The sequence below is a fragment of the Dromaius novaehollandiae genome, chromosome 1 (assembly GCF_036370855.1).
Source record: "Dromaius novaehollandiae isolate bDroNov1 chromosome 1, bDroNov1.hap1, whole genome shotgun sequence".
In the NCBI taxonomy this organism is placed as follows: Eukaryota; Metazoa; Chordata; class Aves; order Casuariiformes; family Dromaiidae; genus Dromaius; species Dromaius novaehollandiae.
Window position 1 is genome coordinate 126617167 of NC_088098.1, and position 26037 is coordinate 126643203.

General features: G+C 38.6%; 1 protein-coding gene across 3 annotated transcripts in view; it reads right to left on the minus strand.

Moving 5' to 3' along the window:
* PRRG1 (proline rich and Gla domain 1) overlaps positions 1-26037 on the minus strand; it is a 38837-nt gene that overhangs the window by 4973 nt on the left and 7827 nt on the right. For all 3 annotated transcript variants that reach the window (XM_064497753.1, XM_064497749.1, XM_064497759.1), the window contains exons 2-3: positions 14404-14453; positions 8860-9020 (exon numbers count right to left, since the gene is read on the minus strand). In XM_064497753.1, the coding sequence (XP_064353823.1) occupies positions 8860-9020; positions 14404-14453 (211 nt within the window). The remainder of the gene's footprint in view (positions 1-8859; positions 9021-14403; positions 14454-26037) is intronic.

Consider the following 26037-nt stretch of genomic DNA (forward strand, 5'->3'; position numbering starts at 1 on the left):
AAGATCTCTCCTATCAAGAGGAATTTCCACTGTGTTTTATAGCAATGTATAATTCAAGAAAAAAATAAAACAAAATCACAAGCCATGCCAGAAACTCTGAACTCAAACTAAAATGCAGAGCTCTGCCTCTTCATATTCATGCTGGTATCTATTTTACGTGACACCACACATCTCACATGCAAATATTTATAAAATACTCACCAAGAAAACTGATATGGTCATTGCTCAGTTATTAGCAAGTGTTTTATTCAGGTTGCAGACTGACTGATTTTATGCACAAGCAAATCAGACCCATCAAAGTTTATTAGTTCAGGACTGCTGCCACAAGAACACCATTAAATAGACAACAGCAACATACTGATCTCTGAGGCAGTTTGAGTCCAGAAGCAGTTTGGCCCCTCTAATGTGGAGACTGGGCTTGCCCTGTGCAAAACCAGAGCCAGCATAGCAGATACAAAACACATGCTCACAATGTTTTAGGTTCAGAATTTACTAAGCTTAAGAGCAACACCACATGAACTTGCCAAATCATTTCACATATGAACAAAGCAGTCCCCTGAGAACCCATACAGCTAGGACAAGGGTCTAATTAATTGTATTAAATTACCAGCTATCATGAGAGTCCTTTCTATTTATTTATTAGATCAGTTCTTCATGCAGCCACACTCAATGCAAGTATTTTTTAAAAAATAGCTTATTTATTTAATTTCTACAGCAATCTGGAATCAAATGTGTTCCCTAAATTCCAAGGCTTAACATCACAAGCAAGTCTTCATTGTGCCTCTTTTTGATAAAACTGAGGTCCAAATCATCTAAATTAAGCCAGGCAGCATGGATTCCAAACTAAACAAGTCGTGGAAGACAGACCAATCTCCCAAATTGCTTCTCTCTAAACCTCAGAGATCATGTACCTTAGGTCATGTGACAGAGAGGCATTTGCTGTATAATATGGGGAGGGGGTATCCTACACCACGTGAGGCTGGCTGCAGCACTAAACAACTGCTAGCATACACACAGTGCTTTTGAGCACAGATACACTCCATAACTGCTTCTTAACATTTCTCTTTCATGCAAGATGCTGTTAATCACACCCAGGGTGGCACACCATATTTCAGGCTGCCTTCTGCCTACCACACAGACAACCATTGGGAAAGAGAGGTAAAAGCAGGGAGACGGACAAAGTCTAATGCAAGCTCCACGCTGAATATTGAAGACTTAACAGGTCTGAATAGACAAAGTAAAAGCAACAAAAAAAGTAATTATATGAAAAAAAATGTACACACATGATTTTCTTTTTGAGTGACACTACTGGAAAAAAATAAAGATTTGCTTGACCAGAGTCAGCTGTGATTAGATTAACAACAACTCCAGCACAAATGACAGTAGAAATTTGCAACAGATGCGAATAATTCTGAAACTACAAGAAAAAAGGGAAACATAGACCATACCTTTAAAAGGTTGAAAAGAAAAAGAATTGGAGAATTACAGAATGGTCTGTTTTGACTTGAATTCCCAGATACATACTTCAAATAATATGCTATTTGTCATCCCCACGGCTTTTACAGATACCTCACTAAATATTCAAGGGTCCATGTCAAACCAGAGGAATGCTTTATCAAGATATGCAAAGGTCGGTCATAGTTTCAGTACCATTCAATATGTTCATTAATGATGGCAAGAAAAAGTTTGGTTACTATACATGGAGTTGACACCGAACTGAGTGGAGAGCATCAGAATTCAAAACAAACTTGAGAAATCTGAATTGTTGTTGGCAAGAAACAGAAATAACTCCATTTATCTTTACTGACATTTTTAAAGCAAGAATAATTAGCCATTCACACACAGGAGGGAGAGCGATTGCATATAACAGCTGAACAGAAACCAACAATACCATTCCTCCAACACTATGGCAAATTCTGTACTGGAATTATAAACAGTAATATCGTTTGTTAGACGCATGAAAGAGTCAAAGACTCTCAACACAGTTCAAAAAAATCCTGAATTTTGCTTGGAAGCAGGTTTTTTGTTCGTTTTTACTACCTAATCGACCATGAAGAGAAACAGAGTCAAAGTTATGACCGGTACTGCCTCCATGACCTTGGTGAGAACCTTACCGTCAATGCTACACTTGAAGAGGAAAACCTGCATTGATAGCTCATCTCAACTGACTGAAAAGCAAAGATGCTTTCTGCACAACTTTAATGTACCTGCTTTCTGCACAACTTTAATGTACCTGCAGATCTGATAAGACGCTTCCTAGCAGATCTGCGGAAGCTTGTGCGTGTGTGTTTGTGCACGTGTGTAAAGCAGTGTTTTATTATTGCCTATTTTCCACGTTCCCCAGCACTACTATAGTCCAAAGGGAGCATGCGCAAGCTTCTCCAGACGCTTCCTCTTCTCCCTTGTGTGGAGAATACTGAAACACCAGGACAGACAGCAATACCTTCTGGCCAGAGGAGAGGTCTAGAATACACTTCGATACAGACTTCAAACATGAAAAGAAAGTTAGAGCATATGCACATCCCTTTAGGCACCACACGGGCCAAAAGGCCTCTGTATCAAATGACTGGCTGGGGCTACACATTCACACCATGGATGTACATACAAACAAACACTCTAAGAAGGCTCTTGGGGCTGTCATAAAGCATCCCGGTGGGCATATGTCTGTGAAAGATGAGAATCACTTAATTATCCATTTAGAATTAAAAGAAAAATCAGAAGAAGATTTGTTACTGGCAAACAATTTCTCAAAGATAAAAGCTGAAACTAGAAAGTGTATTTAAATATCTCTGTCAGAAGATGCTTTAAGACAAAGCTAGTACATGTGGATGCCAAATAGTCAAATAATATGGGTCCATACTGAAAAATGACTGTAGAAATGGCTACAAGGGACTCCATCCATTGTTTGTCAGTGAATCTCAGATCAACTGTGCTGATTTTAAAAGAATATATTTAAGTTAGAAAAACTAACATTAAGTTAAGATCACCAGACAACTAGGAAGATCTGTGGCACCTATTTCCTTTCCCTCTGGTCTGAATACATCCAACTAGATCTTTAGCTGGAATAAATAATAAATGTATTCTTAACTAAAAAAACAGACAAAGGTTCATTAGAATTATTATTGCTATTATTTCTGCTGGAACCAAGCTTTTCACTTCACTGTTCTGCTGCCTTGGCAGCACCAAAGGAGTAAAATATAATGGCTGTTTTGGGGGCCAAATTTGCCAAAATCTACTGAAAAACAGCAAATACACTAAGCAAGGATGTATCATTTTAAAGGCTCCGTAGAGGAGAAAAGTACTTTTGACAAAAATGAAGAAATCAGTTTTCCGTTGTTAATGTATTTTGAGTTGGAGGCTGTACAGAAAAGAGTAACCTTACACCAGAGAATAAGCTGTGGCTGGCATTTCAGTAAAGTTTCTCCATGTTACTGTCAGCTTAGCTCTATCTGCTGGAGAAAATGTCTGCAGCTTCTTCACAATGCTGAAATACCAGCGTTTCTTCTCTTCACTCTGCCACGTGGCAAAGCAGTAGAAAAGCTGTTTTTCTCAGCGGCAGGCAGTTAGTTCAGAATGGGGGGGGGGGGGGGGGGGGAGGTCTGTGTGTTCACACACATGGAAAGTGTTCAAGTTAATGGTGTGACCAGACAGGTGCATAAAGAGCTTAAGGTAAAAGTTTAAACTGTTGAGGATGAAAGTATAATGTCCATTTTTGTTTACAAGCACAGCAAAGCAAATATCAAGACATTTTAGAGTCCCTCAAAATTATAGCACTCCAGATCTAGGTCTTCCTTACAAAGAGGGAGGAAAAAAGTTCTGTATACAGGTGAAAAAATTAAGAAACATACTTGCTTAGTCAAAAAAAAAGAAAAGAAACCAAAACTTGCTTTAAATTTTCCTCTTCAAAAAAAGAAAAACAAGAAGTACTAATGTACCAAACACAAAGTTTCCAGCTTGCATTTTTGCAAGCCAAATAGCAAACAGAACCACAAAGACTGTTAGTTCCAGACAGAATTAGCAGAAACCACAAGAAACTAATACTTCAAGTTACTTAAGCTCAGCTTCCAAGCAGCCTCCTCTCTACTCTGCCATGCCACAACTATGCTACATTGTAAAGTGAAGACACACCATGAGTATAAGCCACCCGGACAAAGTCAAGTAACACCCACAACCAAACAAAAACATGGAGAACTCTGATGAATTTGCACAGTGCAAAGTCTTACAAACTGCTATGAAAAAGTGTGTGTGTGAGTGTGTGTGTCAGAGACAGACAGACAGAGACAGACAGACAGAGACAGACAGACAGAGACAGACAGACAGAGACAGACAGACAGAGACAGACAGACAGAGACAGACAGACAGAGACAGACAGACAGAGACAGACAGACAGAGACAGACAGACAGAGACAGACAGACAGAGACAGACAGACAGAGACAGACAGACAGAGACAGACAGACAGAGACAGACAGACAGACAGAGAGAGAGAGAGAGAGACAGAGAGGCAGGCGGGGGGGGGGGGGGGCACAAAACCCAGAAAGCAGTTGTAGAATTAATACAGAAAGTTAAAGAGTAATTTAAAAGTTGGAAATCTTACACAAAATATCATTTCCATAGTTGCTGATCTCTTAATCCAATAACAAAAAGGACCTTCTTTCTACTTCATGAAATTATTAACTTGTGATTTATGAGGACACTCCAGTAATCATTTACCCTAAAGCACCGCCTAGCTGGGAATACAAGGCGTATATGCCCTTAAAAGGCTGAAAAACTAAGTTAAGTAGGCCACAGAATCAGATAACTGCAATGGAAAAGACTTAGAAAACATCTAATGTATATTCCCGTCAAGAACCACTTTTCTGCACGTTTCTTGTTGCTTATGCAAATGTGGTTTGAAACAACAACAACAACAATAAAACAAAAAACAAAACCCCCCAACAATCTCTCAAGGGCATCACACCTAAAAGGGCAGCTACGGCCAATCTGCCAATTAAAAGTCTTTCATCAGTGCATTTCTAGTACTTTACTATCATTATCTATTCAGAATACAGTCAGCATTTAGCCAACTAGATCTGCACACCAAATCAAATATGTGATCCACATGAAAGTTAAGGAGAGTGACACCATGCTAAGAATGCGAGCTGAGGCCTTTACTATGTTCTGGCAGCCTCAAGTAACTCCTGATCCACGTTCTGACTTGTTTTAAAGGCGGACTAACTAAGCACTCTTCTAATTGGCATATCGTATCAGGAGGTAGCAGGTACAACCAAAGCAATAATAGCAAGCGAGTGTATCTGCTAGGCTGTTTTTGTCTAGTCTGCCCTCAATTTCAGGTGGTAGGAAAAAAATTCATCTCTTCTCTGCCAGATAAATATCCAGCATTCATAATTAGACACATACTGATGCTAAAAGCCTTATTTAATCACATCATTTTAGTGCTGGTGCTGACAGGTTTGGGGTTGCTTACTAAGCTTTTTAGGTTTTTTTTTTTTTAATGTGTATTTATATACATGGGGAGAGGGAGGAGAAAGAAGAACTATACAGAGGACCTTGCAGTTTCTGCAGTATTCAAAGTAAGATTTGTGGGAAATATGTAACACTTGCAAATAAAGAGCTATAACTGCTGTGATTTCCTTTTAAATCCTAGCAGAGCACAATTTTTTGAAAAATAAGAGTTAACAGAAATAAAACAAATATCAGTGCTGCAGCTTGCATCAAGATATTTTGCACATTAACCTTAAAACAAATCTGAGTCCCACAACGACCTCTGACAACTGGCCAGTGACCACACACAATGCTACCATTTCTGCAGACTACAGGTATTACATACAAACAGCTTTACATGTCAGCCCTAAGGTCCATCTAGGCCTCTCTTTTCTTCCTGACAATCGATAGGGGTTGCCAAAGGAGAGTACAAGCACAAGCACATAGCGATACTCTCCCAGTTTCCACATATTTCAAGAACTTCATTAGCTAAAGCTGGCCCCTTTCATTCAATAATCCTGGACCGATTTATCCTCTATTCATTTATGTCATTCTTGTCTTAACCTTATAAGCTTCTAGCGTCCAAGACATCCTGTGGCAAGGCAGTCCACAGCTCTCCTACGTGTTGTCAGAAGAAGGGCTTCTGTTTATTTTGAGCATGCACCTTCTAGTTTCCTTTGATGCCCCCTCTGCTCTCCTATCAGAAGGATGGCAAGCGACTGCCATCATAATCCCTGCTCAAATCTCTTCATGCTCCTCACAGACATCTGTCACATCTTCCCTGATTTAATTCTTTTCCAGTCCTACTGTTATATAAGTCTTTTCATATCTCTGATCAACTGTCACCCTTCTCTGGGTCTTACTTAGCTTCTACATTGCTTTCAAAGAGCTAGGGAAACCAGAACTGTACACTGCACTTTCAAGATGCAGGTGCACAATGGCATAATTATGTTCTCCATTTCAGTTCCTATTCCTTTCCTAGAATTCTTAGCATTCAGTTTGCTTTTTCCTCTTTTTTCTTTTTGACTGCTGAGCATTAATTTCAAGTTTTCACAGATTCTCTATAAACCCAGATCACATTTGTCATTATTTCACATTTGTCAATACTGAATTTCTCATTGTATTTTATCCACATGGTATCACAAAGTACTGTAAATTCTTCCCTTTTGGCTCTACTCTTTACTTTCCTAACAGTTATCATCTTTATTAACTTTATAATTTTGAATAATATTTCTGAACATACCAAATACCACAAAATCCCCAAGCCCACACAACATTAAAGGCATTCAGTATTTCAATGACAACTATGTATGTATCCCTAACATACACAGCACAGCCAGGACACAGAAGTTAAGACTTACTAAATGACTGTAAGGATGGATACAGCTGAGGAACAACGGACCACATAAAGCCCAAGTAAAGGAGGCTGGTCAGGCATGACTGCAGCTGCTTAAGGATGGTACATTAGCAAGCTATCAAAAACAGATCAAAGCAGCTGGGGAACAAGGAGACAGTAAAAGAAATGTACGACGGGCAATGGACTTTACTGAGAATCTCCTCTGCACTGTGACATGGAAAGACTGGCAAGATGGGAAAAATAATTGTTTCTCAAGTACCTCCTGCCACGGAAACACTATCTACCAAAAACCAGAATGCTCCTAAATATTTTAAAGAGAAAAAGAAGCTGAATTGAGAGGCAACACATTTAGGTCATGCCTTCACTAGTGGCTTGAACTTCTCATGCTACTTAAGAAAAAGCGATACTGTGTTAAAATTTCATGCAAGTCGTGTCATGTTATGTGCTAGCCTTCATTACACGATGAGCTGTCATCGGCAATCACCACACCAAGCAGAGGTTAGGAGGTAAAAGCGTGTGTGTGTGCACGCGCTTTAAATGTCAGAACGAAGCCGCTTTGAAGAGACACCACACAATCCACTACTTCCTTTTAATAAATAAGAAAGTTCTCATTCTAATTCCAGCCTTCCATCTCCCTAGGTATGACCTCCAACAAAAAGATGCCAAGTATTTCAAATGTTGAATATGCCTTTGCCATAGACAACAATTTCTGATGTAGCCATTGAAGAGTGAAATAACATGATCTTTATAAATGATGAAAGAAGTCTATAGAGTTCCTTGTGCCATCCTGCCCATTAACCCATAAACCTGCATGTACAATTTCCCTGTGCAGAAACACACAACAGATGGATGCGTTTTTTGAAAAGAAGTTTTCTGAGTGACACTTTTAAGCACCTGTTAATTTAGATTTATCCCAAAATTCAGTCCCAGTTTCATCCAGGTCTCTCTTACATTTAAAAAATATACATATTTATTTGTGAGGGCCCTGAATATGTCAGATGCCACAATCAAATACCTACGTGCCATTTTTATTTGTTGGGATGCAACTTAAGATATGTTGGGTATGATCTGCAGATACTGCTGCAGAGCCACTGGCCCACAAGCTTCTTTGAATTAGAAAAACCGACGTCTCAAGTGCCAAGTATCCTTCTGGCATACTGCAAACTGCTGCACACAGACTTACGCAACAATTCTGTGTGGCCAGTATCTGCTTTAGCAGAAAAGTCCACTGAAGTTAATAAATTACTGCCCTTGCATAACATATGGCAACATTGAAATTCTTATTCTTGCACTGTTTCAGATCAGTGCTGCTTGTCAAGACTGTCTGGGGGCCTGCAGATGTTAACTTCAAGAATGTCACTTCTCTTTCTACAAGTTTTTAGACTATTAATAGTCTGAGTACCAAACACTTTGGCTAACTACACCAGCATATAGGATTAAAAGGCATATTTTAAAAGGAACGCTTTGAGTTCCTCACTCATTTCATGTGAATATATTCAACAAACAAGCTGTTCCACAAGCGATGGAATAAATGAAAATTTGTGCCCTTTGCTTTTAAGTCTCCTCCATAAAAGCTCCAATCCCATGACTTCTTCCATGCAAGACAACAGCATCTGCGATATCTAGATCAGACTGAAGTGTGTGATGGTAGGAGAACCAGTACACATGTCATTTGACTAAGTGTTATTGCCAAACAGAACAGATAATGACAAAGTTTTGTCTACTTTTCCTCAAGTGGGGGTATTACTTTAGGCTCCTTTTCTTTCCAGCTGCCAGTTTTCACACAAACTGTAAGAGCTTAATCGTCTGAGACTTTTGCTCCCTTTCAAATTTGGTTTAATTGGCCAAAAGATTCAAAAGTTACTACTCTGCAGTCTATCCCTCTCTACTGTGCAAACCTCATTTGCTTAGAGAATCAGACCAAAAAGAAAAACAAACGTAGCATAATGTTGGAAAGCACATGAGCATTTATCACACCTAACAGTTTAGTGTTAATGCACACATATACACCAAAACATACCGTCTTTTCCTCATTTTCAAAAGCTTCTCTTGCTTCTTCATACGTGCAGATTTCTTCTCGGCATTCATGCTCTATATCACCTTGCTTTAATTCTTCCAAAAATCTGTTGGCTCTTGGGTATCTTTTTAACACAGAATTGGCCTTGTCCTCTGTTAGGAACACTGAATAAGAGGAAAGATAACAAAAGTCACTTCTAAAATTTCAAGAACTTTTAAAGTATCCAAAATTTCATGGTAAAATTGCTCAAAGAAAATGTGCTTTTTGGGGGGAAAAAAAAAAACTTTTTAAGGCCCTCCCTTTTATTTAACACACTAAAAGATCTCTCCAAATTTTGTTCACTAATTATAGAAAATCTAGACAGGAATATTTCTTACTATAATGTTGTAAATATGACAGACCTCAATTTAGCATCCCATTTCTGTATTAGAAAGCACTCAGGATCATGTTAAAATTTTTACTTCAGGATTTAAAATCTGTGCCCAAGAAGAGAACTCAGAAGAGACAGGCACATGCTCAAGTGATTTCCTAAACTAAGGTGACAGACAATAAACAGTACTTGCTTGTGAACACTCCAAAAAAATAAAAAAATACTGGCAACTGCCTGAGCACATCACAGCCTGAATGCTCATAAGTTTTTGAAGATATAAATATTTCTGAATATTATCCAGCCACAGTCATACACTAAAAGAGCTGCATTTATCAAAGTTTAAGTCTAAGTCATATATTTGCTTAAGCAATTTTGAAGCTGGTTTTCTACTTTCACTTCAGAAATGTCAACCCTGGAACAGCAACGTTTTCAGGGAGCGGAGAAAGAAAGAAAAAGAAAGGAGTACCTTATTCCATTTTCCTGAATCACATGCATAATACCTATCTTAACATATCATTGTTTTACAATTGCAAGGACTTACTCCTCAGGAACCTAGAGAGTTATTCGGTGAATGAAAGAAAAAAAACGGGGGGGGGGGGGGGGGGAGGGTGCAGGGAAGAATCTCCAAAGTTCTGACACAGGTATTAACTTGCTTTCCTTAGTAACATTTCTGGGGTGTTGTTTTCTGTTCAAAGAGAGCTGGGAGTAATCTCATCTTCTGACCTTCCATCTTTCCCTCAACTTCCCTGACCAATGATTTTTACAGTAACACAAAACTGGAACACTCCAAGATCTGGAGGACAGAATAACTCCCAAATGATGTCTGCAGTGTATGATGCAGAAATTCTTCAGCTATTTCAGGCCAGGAAGCAAGAAAACCACATCTGTAAAACACTGTGGACTGTGACTGTGCACAACAGGGGCACATTAGTTCAATGCACCGCCATACTTGCATAGTCATACTGTTTTCCTGATCTATGCTACCATCTTTGCATTGGTTCATTTAGAGCTAGCTTGGGAACCTCCAACACACCGTGAGGACAAACTCTCACAACAGAGACTGAAGTCTTGTTATACTGACTTGAAGTGATTTATCTATGATTTTATGTGAAATAAAGTCTGCTGTGTTTTTTTCTTAAATAATCATATTTTAAATATTAAAAAAAGGAAGGCAGCAAGTCTATAAAGACGAGCACTCTATTCTTTTGCTTTCTTACAGGTTAGGCATGGTGACATTTTTCATCAAGGAGGGTATCATAATGAGGCTGATCCACTGATCTATTTTACATCAGTTTCAGGTTGCTCAGTATCTGCTGTGTACTTACTTTATAAATCATTAAACTTTGCCATCTTCCTTTTGCAAAAGATGAAATATTTGAAGATTAAACTCAGTGACACCAATCAGTCATTCTTACGTTTTCAGCTGAATACATGGTTCAGGTACAAAGTTGTGTGGGAGCCAGGTATTTACAAAATAACCTGCTATATGCAAAACAGACCACTTTTACACATATAATTACCAGGTGCATACATGCACCACACAGATGACACTATTAGTCATGCTGACAGTGCATACAACTCTACAATTGCACTTACTGCAATTTTGGTTTTCTATAGCACCGCAAGTCAGCACATGGACCTTTTCCACCATGTAAGTTCACTGACTAAATGAAGTATAAAGTAATGTTCAAAAATCTCTTCCAAAAGAGACAGCTTCTTTCGACTTCCCACGTAATTCCCCGACTCCCTCTCTAGGCAAAGGCCTGAGAAACCGGTTCTCTTTCAACATGCCTGAGCGATCACCTAAATGCAACATGATTAAGGATTTGTCCACATCAGGAAGCCTCCACACAACCACGTACAGGGATGAACTTCCACTGCTCTACCTACTTCTCACCAACTCATCCTGTGGGCATTCCTGAAGCGGAACAAGCTACAGCCCAGACACTATTAGGAATGTCCATATGTGGAGTCACCGAGGAGCAGATAATGCACTATAGATCAACAGTTTCCCTTCCTTCAGCAGATGAGACCTAAGGAATCTCATTGCACAGATGGAACAAATCCCTGAAAAAAAGCAGTAAGAGCAACTATTATAATTTTGGATTGTGTGCAGAGGGGAAAAAGGACTGAAGAAGAAAGCACAAGCAGCCAAAAATACAATGATTTTAAACTATTAGCTCTCAGAAGCAATACACAGATCTTTGTTTCTACATTTAGTTTCCAATTTACCAAAGAAGCAAACCAAGAATGAAGGTTTAAAAGCTGCAATGTCACACAATATTGTGTTCACTATACATTAGGATGAGCTTCTAGATAATACTTCAGTATTCCAAGAAGAGCTAAGCATACACCTCTGCTTCAAAACATGCTGAAGAACAGCAAAACATTAAAATAATTCAATATTCACAAATGGCCAATATATGACTATCTTAAAAAAAACCACACACACACACTATTTTGCAATCCATATTTAGAAAGTCTCTAGTCTCTCAAGCTACAGTATGGAAACCCATACATCAGAGACAAAAAGGCCCAGTGAAGAGAATAAAGTGCACAGTATATTAATTCTGAAGGGATCTGATAAATCTTGTGATTAGTCCAGATTAGAAATTGCTTTTGACCCTGCAAGATTAAAAAAATGAAGCAAAACTACTTGTATGTTTGATTTGGTATTTTTAATGCTTCACAGACTCCTAATAGCTTTAAATCCTTATTCAGAAATTAACACAAATGTAGCGGGAGAACACAAAAAAACACACCGCACACTTATCGAAGCAATCTTGATGGAGGTAGTTATCGAAAGATATTGATTTAATGAGAATCAGTCATTGCCTGATGAATCACCTAAAAAGAGATAATGGAACCATAGTGCAGAAACCACTAACTTCTTAGTATTCCATGACCACCATAATGTAGACATTCAGTTGTAATTGCATAGAAGCATGTAAAAAAACCTCTCTCTGTTGGATGCTCACCTAGCCAGGCTACAGTGCGGCTGAATTCACCATAGCTATTACCGTGGAGCTCAAGATGATCAGGGAAAACATTGCACATGGCAAGAATAAAGTATAGAAGCAAGATTAAACCTAATTACTAACTTCGTTAAGGAGATAACTAACAAATATAGGATAAGGAAAAATCAAAGTTACAGTTTTGGTGTTATGTAAGACAGACACAAAATATAAATATTTTTAAATCCTTTCACCCTCCACCCCTTATTTTTTGGTAGAATATATATGTAGATGTACAACTACCAAATTTGATGCACTAGAACACATTTATTTCTTCAAACATGTTTGCCCTCAGTGCTCTCTGTGTGCAAGTAATAATTGGCTTTTAGAGAGTTTTTATGCATCAGAAAGCTACAAATACACCATAACTTTTAGTTATGAGTTACTATTATTAAAGGGCATAATACAGTCAGCTCAACTTATTATACATTCCCAGGGAAGCTTGTGTGCAATCATAATAGAGAACAGAAATTCAATCTGAAACAAACAAAAAGTTGCTACATGATGTATTTCTAAATTATGAAAATACGGAGTATACATTTTGCTTTATACCCTGCCTACATCAAAACCTCCTACGAAGTTTTAAAAAAGCATAACATCATGTAGGGTACTGAGCCTATCTTCCTCCAGGAGTTCCATGGTTTAATGCTTGTCTGCCTAATTTCATCCTATACTTAGAGTAGTTACTTTTACAGCCTCTAGAGCCTATAAAATCATGCATCAAAAACTCGGCCAAAGCAGTAACGCTCACAACATTTATGCAAGCGCTACAGGCAACAAGGCAGAGTCCTCACAAGGAGCGACGCAGGCATGTGACATTGAATTCTACTGCAAATCAGGTCTAAATTATTTTCCAGATTATCCAATCACACTTTTCAGTGAAAAGCAGTTTCTTAAACTCTTGTCACTACGGTGTATTTGGTGCACTGTGATAGTCACCACTACAGCAAAACTTCCTATTAAAAGGAGGTTACAGTTCTTGATGAGCTCTGGAGACCTGTACTCATCTCTTTACAAAAGGAGGCTCAGACCTACCACTCCCTGCTAAGTCTCCAAGCATTCTTTAATGCTTAAGTGGAGGAAGACCAGAGAAAGCAAGAAGTGGGGCTTTGGATCAATGAAGTCTGACAAAATATTAGAATATATATTTATTTTAAAAAAATTTTTAAAAAATTTAAGCATTCCATACTCTGTAACAAAAAATACCAATAAAACACACTTCTTTTTCCAATATTTCCACTCCTCCAGCCCCCAAATGCAAGCAATACCATCAAATAGCTCGAGCAGATGCAGAAGGATTTAGCTTGCCATAGCCCCTTCTCTTTCCACATACTTATTTATCCCTCAACATCTTCAAAAGATATAGGCAAGGACATAAAGAGTCCATTAGAGGGAATAAATATATCTGAACCCTGCCAACTGATGCTGTTACAGCCAAGGAAAATAGGCTTCAGTCTTTAGTGATAGAAGGAGCAGGAAGCAGCAGTGTAGAAAAGTCTCTCAGTACACAGTAGTGTTGCAGAAGCAAAGCCCAAGCCATTTTGGGCACCAAAGTTTCCTATAAAAGCTCTGATGAGAACATTATTCAGCCTCCCCTTCCCTGCCTCCTTATCAAGTAGACCAAACCCACCAAATACTAGAAATAAATACTTCATTTTAAATTAGAAGCTACAGCTACTGGTAAATTTGAATCTTTCTGCAGATTATCTTGATTAAACCATTTAGCTTGCATAGGGGAGAAAAGAGAAAAGTCTTCTGAGCATTTACATTTCAAGTTTCAAAAGTGACTGGTGCTCCGAGATCCTGGAGTTACTTGGGTAAGTTTAGGAACAGTTAAACTAAAGTATGCAAGGCTGGAAATTCACCCCTACACTCTTCTTTCTGGAGCCAGCTTTCAAAGGTCCATGAATAAGTTTATGGAGTTTTTTTATTATAGCCTGCTTATAGTACCTATCTCAGAACAACAGTACAATTCAATTTCAATTCAGTTTCATGTGAGCAAAAATCTACATCATAAGTAACACCAAAACCAGTTCATTAACAGAGGATATTTTCTGCATGAACTGACAGGGATTTTGTGGGGAGGACACCCTGCAGGTGTGTTAATACTGACCTTCATGGAGAATAAAGTATGCGCATTCATCACTAAGTTAACAAACTTACCACTGTCCATGATGATTACTGTCAAGGCAGGGAACTTGCAAATATCAAGCCTGTTAACAAAAAAGAGAAAGTCCTGTTGAGTTTGTGAATTATGATCAATAGGGAAAAGTTTCTCTTGAATCCCAATAATATTATATAAATACTGGAAGACCCTGTGGTCAAGATTAACCACTCATTTGAAATGTACCACTTACTGCATGCAAACCAATATCAGTGATATAGAAAGAATATCTAGCAAAGGATAACTCTTGTGAAATGACGAAAGCTTTATGCTTTTTTTTAAGTTTTCCTTATTTAGATCATGCAAAAATATTGCCATGAAATAGAATGTGCATACCATCTTCAACTAATCTGCAACCTCTGCTTTACCTAATCTAACGTGAAAGGTATTACACTCTCCACTATAATTACTTATACTTTAACCAAGGCATATAATTCACTCTGCAAAGAACACCAAGTTAACACACTACCTTTAGCTATGAATCAGATTTTCAAAATCAGAATAAAGACATGCAAATTCAGTCAGAGTCTGCTAGTGATTAAAACAGGATGGCTACATAAAATTCAAGGGCAGAACAAGACCTATGATTTGGCAAAGCAATTTGCAATACATGTGAGCATTCCAGCCTACATGTATTTTAAACCTCTTCTTCGAAGGAGAACAGAGAAGAGATACTTTCAGTCAAGAAAGGACCTGGAACAAAGCTCATTGCACCAACCAGGCAGAAAGCCAACAAAAAACACACCTGAAGGCAGCAATAGTCGTGGGGAGGGAAAAGCTATCAAGGGCTAGAGGCAAGGGCGGAGATTAGATTGTTGAGGGACTGTTTTAGGTTTCTTGAAGTGTTCATTAGTATGAGAAAAGTTAACAAAACAAAAGCTTTCAAAGGAGCAGAAAGGTGCAGCTGCCTCACTAAGTGGATAGATCGCTATACGAAGCCCAGGCCTAAGTTTACTTATTTATACTGACTGAGGAATTTATATTGTACTGTAGGCCGAGTGTATTTTTTTCTTTGATTTAAAATAAGGAGGGTTGGTTTGTGTGTTTTCAAGCAACATGGAAACCTTGCAGATGGAAATCTGATCTAGGCGATGTATGTATTTGTCATTGATGCAGCTTACCCAAGGATGGCCTTGTGGTCCTGGCATATAAGTTTTCTTTTACACCTTATCAAAACCAGTCTGAAAAGTTACTTATTACTATTCCAAAATAATAATAAAAAAGTATGAAAACTATAATATATGCATCTGAAAAAAGTAACCTTTAAAACCCATTCTATATATTCATATATACATTGCTTATTTAGGTATTTTTCCTTGAAGCCTGGATTTCACTTCCAAATAGCATGCTCATTCTATTGTGCAATGAAAAAGACAGCATTTTACTTGCTTTCATGGCACAGTACTGGGCTGAGCAGGAATAGAAGTCAAACATAATCAACCGAAATGTAATTTTTCTTTTTCTTTTTCTCTTTCTTTTTTTTTCTTTTTTTTTTTTTTAATATTCCACTCCTACCGGTTCTACCTCATCTTGTGCAAGATGTTAGCTCCAAAATCCACTCCTCTTAACCTGCAATCTTCAGTAGCAAGCAGATGCACAGCTCTTCCTCCTTGTCTGACCCTGACAGAAACACTGTCTCAAGAAAGATACCTAAACCTTCATTCTATTAGCTAGCAGTTTTCAAGGGGAGGGCTTTAGAAGTCCTTCTATCCCTCCTTTAACAAACATACATATTGCAAGACGACTAAAATAAGCATGCTCTGCCTTGTGAGACTGGTCTTCTCTGAAGGAAAACACAAGAAACTAGTTACTTCTTCCTTTCCCCACTGATACGCTTCTTGTACTTGGTGTATTATTTTCTACAGCTATTCCAGCTCATCAATGCAAGATGAGCACGAACTTTTCTGTAAGGAAGTGGTTAAGCGTGCACAAAAGCTAACTGGCCAACAAAGAGGGCAAGAAAGACTTCCACCATGCCCCTTCCAACACTAACTTGTCATGCAAGAACAGACTGCAGTACCTGTAAGCAATGTCGCTGAAGTGAATGGAGACATCCACTCACATCCATTACATAAAGCCATCCCTGTCTATCAACAAAATTGTAGCATTAGGACTAAAAGAAATGTCGGGTGGGAGAGTGCGCAAGTTCATCAAATCTGTATAAAGATAAATAAGTGCTAATAAATGGTGAAGATTAAAGCACATCTCACCACCACAGTCTTCAGCATATTACGAAGTATTATAAGGTAACAGAGGCAGAGGGCTTAAAAAATTATACAGACACAATATTTTTTTATTAGCCTGAGTTTTCTTAGCAGACTATCCTATGCCAAGACAAACACACCAAACATATCTGTTCCCCTTGCTTCTTGAATAAAACTATTAGCATGGCATTCTAGGTAGTCCAGTCTTTATGCCCCAAATATTTGTATTTCTGAAGGAACTGACAAACTTTTGATAATAAACAGATCAAAAAAATTTAGTCACTGGTGTAACTATTCTCTTCATGTGTTATGAGTTTCTTACGCCATTTATTACCCTTTGGTTTCAGGCAGCAGCCTTTGCAACGGCCCCTCAGGGAAGATTCACAGCGATGAAGATCATGACCCACGAGAGCTCCCCCACGCTCAGCTGAGTCGCAGTAATGTGTTGCATGACATGCATCTTGCCAATTGTCCCCTCTCTAAGGGGAACTTTTTGCTGCACTGAACTTCAGCTAGCTTTTAACATGTCATGCTTATAACAAATAACTGTGCTGTGGATTTCAATGCAACATTTAAAAACACACACATCCCCATCCATGCTCATGGTGTCACAACTAGAGACTAGAGCTCTGTCTATGGGGAACTTGGGAGGAAACAACCAGAGCAATGTCACCCAACCCTGCTAACGGTAGTGGCTCCACCAGGACCAGAGTGGGGCACTGTCTAGGTGCGCTTCCTTCACACCTGGCACTAGGAGCTTGGTACGTCATGATCTTGGGGAATGAAGACCAGAATATTCACACAGACAGAAGACTGAAAAATTGGGGCAACATGTACAGAAGAAGAGGGAGAAAAAAAAATCAAAAGAGAAAAAGCTTGTATTTTCTTCAGTGGAAACTGATGCAAATACATTATAAACTAGTTGGCAGCAAAACACAAATTTAATTTCTCCTCTCACTTCCTTCATTACAAAAAGCACCACTGCACCCTTTTCCAGCAAATACCAAACACAGCCTTCCAGTGACTGTGGTGCAGAAACTTTCATTCAACAATCCACATTAGATCTTACATCAATTTCAGGTATTCGGACAGCCTGGGAACTAACTAGGTCCAGTTTCCTACAGATTTGTATCTTACCTTTTTATACTCCCTGCCTTCCCTCCATCCTCTGTACTCTACCCAAATGTCTTCATTTCTAAGCCTCCTGTTGCCCTTAAGATCCCACAAAGCATGGCTACTTCCTTAGCGTATCGTAGCATGGCCACGACACCTGAATACTAGCTGGGTGAGAGGCTGTTTCAGGACATGCAGGCAATGATTGGCCTGTATCCAACTATCCCTTCCCCCAAAACGTGAAGGAGCTTAATTATATCTAAGCCCTCTACTTTCTGCCAGTCTTGGTTCGAGCTGATCATTGCTCAAAGGTCACTTGGAGGAAAGGATTGGAGAGCTAATTACATAAACTTTTTTTCCTTCATAAACCAGCTAATAAAACTGAAGAGGGCTGACAACATTACAGAAATATCTTGACCTTTTACTGACCCATTTATTCCTTCACTCGACTATTTAAGTTTCCAGCTTTCTAGCCTTCAAGAACCATACTGAAGGCTAGGATAATCCTATGGTGTCAAAGCAATGTTTTTCATGCATGTATGCAAATGCAACAACGAAAGCCACACAAGTAGCATTTTACTATTAACACTGATACTTCCTGTTTCAGGAAACCCTCTCTCAGCCATTCTTTACATAGCACCCCCCCATGCTCTGTAAAAAGAAGTACATTACCTATCACATAGATTTGCTTGTAGAAGAAGCAACAAACAATACAGTGGAAAGCACAGACTGTTCAAAAGCCAAGCTGAGTGTCAAATTCCCTGTTCAAAAGCAAGCCGAACATACCTGACCAACAGCTATTCAACAAGTGATGTTTTCTGAACACCTACTTAACTGTCAGCATAATGGGAAAACAACAACAAAAACCCATGCTCAGAATCGACCACCCACCTCTAATAGGAAATATGACCCAGTGAGTTCTAAAGTGCCTACAAGACAGCAAAGGAGATGTGCCAAGGCCCCTGCTGTTCACCACCAGTACAGTGCTCACCCTCAAAGCGCTGTAGCATCTTACTGAGGAGAAGCATTTTGCATGAAGCAAAGTTAGATTAATGAAACCAATATTGAAGTAATATACCCAGTTGTACATTTCTTTCCACAACTGAATATTTTACCTCCTCAATACTGAAAGAGCCCACACCTTGTACACAGTCTCTATAAACACACAGCACAGAGTATTTTTATACATGTGCTTCCCAAGCTGTTTATACTCTAGCACTGCTGTGCATCTCTTATTACTGGAGAGCAAGCTAGTGTCAGCATGAAAAGTACACTCCTGTTGGCTCAAGATAGTGTTTATGCAAGATTTTGTTGCATTTGTTAGAATAACCGTATTCCACCTGTTAGCATATATACCTCTTCTGGCTACATTCTCCTCACCATAACTTTAATGGAAACTTCTCTACAGCAGGCACCATTAAAGGACAGAGGACCCAGTAGAGGGCATGTATGTCCAAATTGCCTTCACTATTCTTGCTCACTGACCACCACGTATTCTGGAGACACACAACCTAAAGAACAAAGCACATACTTAAGGGAAGGGATTACAAAGAGAATGAAAAATAAGGGTAATGTAAAGAGAAGCAGCAATATTGACTCTCACTTGCTGCATTAAACAGGGACTTTGAACACTGTAATGCCAGCATGCTCCTTTCACAACAGAGGAGGAACATGCATTCCAGTACCCAGGTAGGGAAGGTAAAATGGCTTGGGCCACTCTGCAGTACAACTAACAGGAGATACAGCTCTTAATTTCAATTTTTTGATGCGTCCAATTAATGAGGCTCCTGGGATACAGTTTACAACCACATGCCATATAGAGCTAACCCTCCCCCCCCAAAAAACAACAAAAAAGCCCCCACACCCACAACCCACAAACTTTAATTATAAATATTTAGGTTCTTCTGGAGCTTTTTATGAAAGCAGGCATATTTAAGGGACACTGGTTACCAAAACGTCAGTAGATGTTTTGTCTAAAAATAAACACCCCTTTGCTAGTCCCCAGTCCCAAACCACATACAAGAAAACAAATGAGATACTCCCGTGGAAAGTTGGGGGCAGGGGGGGAGAGACATTAAATAATTATATGGGAAGACAGATGATAATTATCTATCATTAATTCAAAATGTATTATGTGCTTACCTAAAAAGCCCAGTCCCATCACATCTGTCTTTTAAGCATACATCCTCGGAAAAAAAAATGTTACAGAAAAATACAAGAACTACCTTTTCTCCCAGGAAAAGTGCACACAATGATTTACACGGATGCAAACACTGGAGAAGGAGAAAAAACAAGTATCTAGGAGAAGGAAGTCCACAGTGTAAGGATATGAGAGAAGTCTGTATTTATTCAATTTTGTTTGTTCGCTACATAAAGGTTAGCCATAGAATCGGGGCGGAAGTAAAGAGGGATAGCAGGCATATGCTCCGGAAACTACCCCATCAGATAAGTATACAAAAGATTTATCCCATGTGAAAGTGCAAAGGGCAAGGATAAGAGTGAAATAGAAAACAAAACAAAAAAATACCCCCTTTGCTTTGTACATGCTATCCAATCATTGCATTAAAACAAATTATCATTAATTTTGATTACACAGGGACTCGAAACCAAAGACTAGATCACTAAGAGAAACCTGTCCTTAGGGGACTGCCATTATGTCTTAAAAGTGATAAAATATATTATCATTCCCAGAACTAGTATGCTGAGTACAACTCTCAAATGCCACTCCGTCAAAGGCAGAAGGCTCTTCATGACTTCAACCCGACAACACTTCAGTTGGCAGAGACTGTATCTTGGAGTACGTTCTTCTAGTTTACCTTCATCCAAAAGGAATTCAGTTCCAGTGCTTTAAAGTTACTTTGCATTACGATGACAATTGGGAGTTTCGCTTCCAAAGCATACTCCTAATCTGAACTAAAGTGCTAATGCAGATGAACCCAACATATACTGCATGACTACACTCACAGCAATAAGAAGCGGTAAAGAAGAAAGCTCTAGATAAACCATTCCTCAGCAAAGAATCAAAGGTTGTTATGGGACGATAGCAAATGTCTGGCAAAACTCTGATGAACAAGTTGGTAAGAACAAAGATAACGAGACTCTCCCTTCAAGCATGAAAGTAACTGCTGGGAACTAGTTGGGAGGAATAACTCTCAACCAGAATCTGCTGGGAGCATCATCTGGAAACATATCAGGAAAAAAGTCTCTCTCCCTCCCCATCGCCCCAAACAAAGTAAAACAGACTTCTGAAGCTGCCTATGTGCTTGTCTCTTATCTCCATATGCTATGTTCCCACTTTGGAAATTAAACAATGCTTTGGTTTTAAGAATTCTATCTAGTCAACCCATTGAACTCTAGGCAAATTCAGCTACAGGGATATGTTGAACACACTTAAACTAATTAAAAGAAAAAAGCAGCACTTCTAATACATAGGATACACTAGGGTTCAATTTAAGACTTAGAATACCATACCAGAGAAAAAAAGGTAAGATTGTTCACTTGGAAAGACTGGAAGAAACAGACATCTGGAAACTAGGAGATTACCTATCAAAAATTAAAAATACCTTCATTCATCTTTTCTCAAAATAAAAATAATGAAAAAACCCCACCAACCCACAAATAGTGGAAACTTGTAATTACAGATGACAAAATTTAAATCAAGTTTGTGATCACCATTATCATATTTTCAATAACTTTCTTTTCAATATCTGTTACCATCTTCTAAGACAATCAAGTAATACACAAAGTCAATATATAAGCAGCAGGGGAAAGTACATTATGATCTTTCCATGTTCCAGGTGGCTGAAGTTTTGAATAACATATTGATAAGTCCATATTTTATACTATTAAAGTGACAGCTGCTTATTGAATAGCTATCATACAATCCGTCTTTCTATTTTTTTTAATTAAAAAGATAAAATAATAAATGGAACTGCTAGCTCTTTTCAAACAAATAAAGAAACCCATTAACTATATCAGAATTGGTTCAGACATTGTTTTCTTTATAAAATGTTTTCACTCACAGCCTCCCCAAATTAGAAGCAGCTTTGAATGTGCACTTATTTTTTTATTTCTCTCCTCTATTTAGTTCTCCTGTTTTCATACAAGGGAGATGTTTGTATGCATTTTGTAAATTAATTAAGAACAAACCAACTCTCATTTTGCAATTCCAACCACCTACTGCTGCCTTAGACAACAAACTGAGGAACAGAACTCAAAGAGAGGGCTGCTTTTTTGGAACTGCAATGTATCTGGATTAAAAATTACATGCTGCTTCTTTTTCTTTTCTTTTTTTTTTCCCCAAGAAAAAAATCCTTTATGTTTAAATAATCACTGTATAACAAACCACCCAGTTTAGAGAAGGCAGACATTTCAGCTGACCTAATTTTAACACACACAGTTTGTCAGCATAGGTTGGCCTCTTGGCTATACACTTGTGAGCATGATAGAGAAGGTAAATACATTACAGCTATCCATTATGTTCTCACAATATGAGAAACAAGAGGGCACCCAACAACAAAAACTGACAGATTTAAACAAGTCAAAGGACCTGAATTTTCACAAAGTGCATATGCATAATTAAATTATGGAACCCGTTGCCATAAGGTGCTGTTGAGGAGAAAAGTATAAATGGGTTTAACAAAGAAAGGAGATTATTAACAAAGGAGAAATCCACTATTTACTGTAATATACAATTGTCCAGATTATACCCTCTGGCCCAGGAAATTTCTGATCAGCTGATAACCCAGGAACGTACAAGGGAAAGGCCCATTCAGTCCACACTCTGTTCCTAGGTTCTTCCCACAGCCTGTCCTGCCAGCCACTGGCACAACACAAGGCCAGAACTGACCTTTCGGTTGATCCAGTACAGCAGCTCTTACCTGTGTTCTTCAGTATGCTAAAGAGGCTAGTCATTTAGCTCCCGATGATCTCCAAGTTAGTAATACCTAGTTTATGATCTTCTACAGTTCACAGCCAGACATAATTTCCCAAGCGTTTCAACCATATATTTCAACCAAAAGCCATTTAACTTTCAGATTTTAATACTATAGGGTTTTTCAAAGAAATATGTATTATTACATACATGAGAGGCACCGTATATACCTTGTATTGATTACTATCTGACTATGAAATGAGGGAATCTGTCTAGCACCCAGTATGGAATGAGTAACTAGTCTCAGTTCATTTCCAAAATGGTTTAGGACTGCATTAGGACCAGTGAAATAAACAGCAGTACATAATATAAAGCATGTTGATAAATGACGAGTGCTTTTTTTTTTAATGGATCCTATTCACTATCCCCCTAGTTTATCAGGCTCCGGACCCCTTAGCCCCCAAACTGACACATGGCAAAAATTCAGGATTAGAAGCAAAAAGGAGGTTATAATGGTGCTGTCTGAGTCTTCAAAGCATTTAGGGGTTGGGGGAGAAAACACGATGGAGTACTACTTTTATTTCAGATTATACCTCTCCAAGCAAGACAAATTTCTCTCTCCTTCCTTCTTTTATTCAAACTGAGACCAAATTTTTAAGGCTGAAATAAAACTACTAGCACTGGAAGACAGAGAGGTATTGTAAAGAGCAAAGATCTGGTCTTTTGTCACTTGATATTTGATCAGCATTGCCTGCCCTGTGGATGTAAAGGCAAGCTATATTTTGTTTGGGGTATCAGAATCAAAGAGAAGGATCAAGAAACAGTACCTGAGCAGAGTCCATTCACGGTATCATTTCATTGCAGGTACAGCGTATGCCTTGCAGAAAAGATCACAAGATCAAGGCCAAAAATGTACCCGATTTTTCATACTTTGCAGCTCTTAGGTACTTCTCCACCATGTCTTTCAAAGCAAAGCCACCACCCAAATATCACAGACTGTACCTTCAGGGATTTTCCTGTAATACAAGCCAGCTGTAAAAATTAGCATTCAACTGTATCAGTCTGTATCCACTATTAACTATGCAATCTTTTGACAAGCCTCCTCTTCACAGATGAAGGGGGGGAACACCACTCCCCCCCGCCAAAAAAAAACGCACACCCAAGACCTGACAATTCAGTACATTTGAAAAAGACTGTCCTCAACTTGCTGAACTTTTTTCTAGAAATTGTTACAATGCTGAAGGCTAAGGAGAAATAGCTAATTTTTATTACTTTCCCTCTAAATTACCAGCATTTTGAAGTAGTTATATTTCTTAAAATCAGAAAGATTCTACATCCCAGAATGTGCATTTTTGTGGCAAAAGAATTCTGGACGATTTCGTGTTGGCAGCTTTGTTCTGCATATGACAAAGTTAAGCCTATACCTTGTAACTCTTATTTTGCTTTTTTTGTGATGAGGAAAAAGGTGAGCAAAACATTCTGCTCTGTACAGAAATTACATTTACCACTTGCTGTGCTGGTAGGCCAATGTCTTATCCCTCTCTCTTATTCCCATCCAAGAAACAATAAAAAGTAATTGCTTTCTGAAGTGTTACACTAACCTAGAGAACGTGCAAACAAAGCTTTCTCTTCCCAATACCTGTGTGCTGTCAGCACATTTTAATACAAGTTTCCACCTTGCCCGTTTTCCCCTGAAGCAAGGTACATATGATAGCATTTCAAGGCACGTTTTTTAATAGAATTTTCCAGTCGGCCAAAATTAAATTGCACAGAAGCAGACGGAATAGTTACACAAAAGCTATAAATATATATTTCATCTTACCCAATTATGTGGTAACTAGGGAAAACAGATAATGAGGTGCGACTCTTTTGCAGATACTTACAAAGTCTTCTGTCACATTGGGGAACTGCATCAAGAGAGTACACAAACGTATACAATGCGAGAATCCACAAAACGACCGCAGCCATACTCTTAAATGACACACTCTTAAATGATACTCTTAAAAGACTGAACAGCGCTACAAACCAGATAAAAACCTAGAATTTAATAATGCTACTTCATTCTCCCACAACACCCCCCCCATCCCTTCATATCTGCGTAACCTGAATTTCCATATAAATGAAGTATGCGCATATTAGGATTGGCTTTTTTATTGCATTACACATACTTTGTTCTAAGTAGGATTTGAACAAACCCACGCACAAAAGCACTCAACTGATTTACATGTTTGGAGTATAATAAAAGCATGGTAACAGGATGCGTTGGCTTCAGCCTCGAAGAGGAGTGAAGAAATTTCTCCTCCTTTCCCACTGCTCCTGACCACCCTTTACTGAAGGTCACTGCCCTGATTTGGGCTGATGCAGTTCTGTGCCCTGCACTACAACTGTCTCACAGATCTCCCTTTCCTCCCCTCCCCATTGTCAAAGACTGTTGCAAAAAGGTACTAGTAAACTTCCTAGACTGTATTTGCCACTGAAGCCAACCTACAAGTAACTAATTTTGCATCCCTCCTTCAGACTACTTTTATTAGGATTATCTTTAAGGCTCAAGAGCATAGATAACATTTGTTTTTAATAAGACTGAAATCAAGCACCTATTTTCTTTTTTTAAACAGATACAACTCTAGCTTTCTGAATTACTAGAAGTGCAAAAACCAAATACTGCAACAGGGTTTCTTTTTAAAGGGCACTAACACAGTTTTACCACTTTGAGGTTGTTTTCCTTTAGCAAAAGGACTTTTTGTCTGCCTGGGATTTCCCCATACCTCTAACCCAACAATTTTAGTCACTGTCACTTTTCAAACAGCTAGCACAGAACGGAAGAAAAGGAGGAAAAAGGAGGAAAAAGGAGGAAAAAGGAGGAAAAAGGAGGAAAAAGGAGGAAAAAGGAGGAAAAAGGAGGAAAAAGGAGGAAAAAGGAGGAGAAAAAGGAGGAAAAAGGAGGAAAAGGAGGAAAAAGGAGGAAAAAGGAGGAAAAAGGAGGAAAAAGGAGGAAAAAGGAGGAAAAGGAGGAAAAAGGAGGAAAAAGGAGGAAAAAGGAGGAAAAAGGAGGAAAAAGGAGGAAAAGGAGGAAAAAGGAGGAAAAAGGAGGAAAAGGAAAAAGGAGGAAAAAGGAGGAAAAAGGAGGAAAAGGAGGAAAAAGGAGGAAAAAGGAGGAAAAAGGAGGAAAAAGGAGGAAAAAGGAGGAAAAAGGAGGAAAAAGGAGGAAAAAGGAGGAAAAAGGAGGAAAAAGGAGGAAAAAGGAGGAAAAGGAGGAAAAAGGAGGAAAAAGGAGGAAAAAGGAGGAAAAAGGAGGAAAAAGGAGGAAAAAGGAGGAAAAAGGAGGAAAAAGGAGGAAAAAGGAGGAAAAAGGAGGAAAAAGGAGGAAAAAGGAGGAAAAAAGGAAAAAGGAGGAAAAAGGAGGAAAAAGGAGGAAAAGGAGGAAAAAGAGGAAAAAGGAGGAA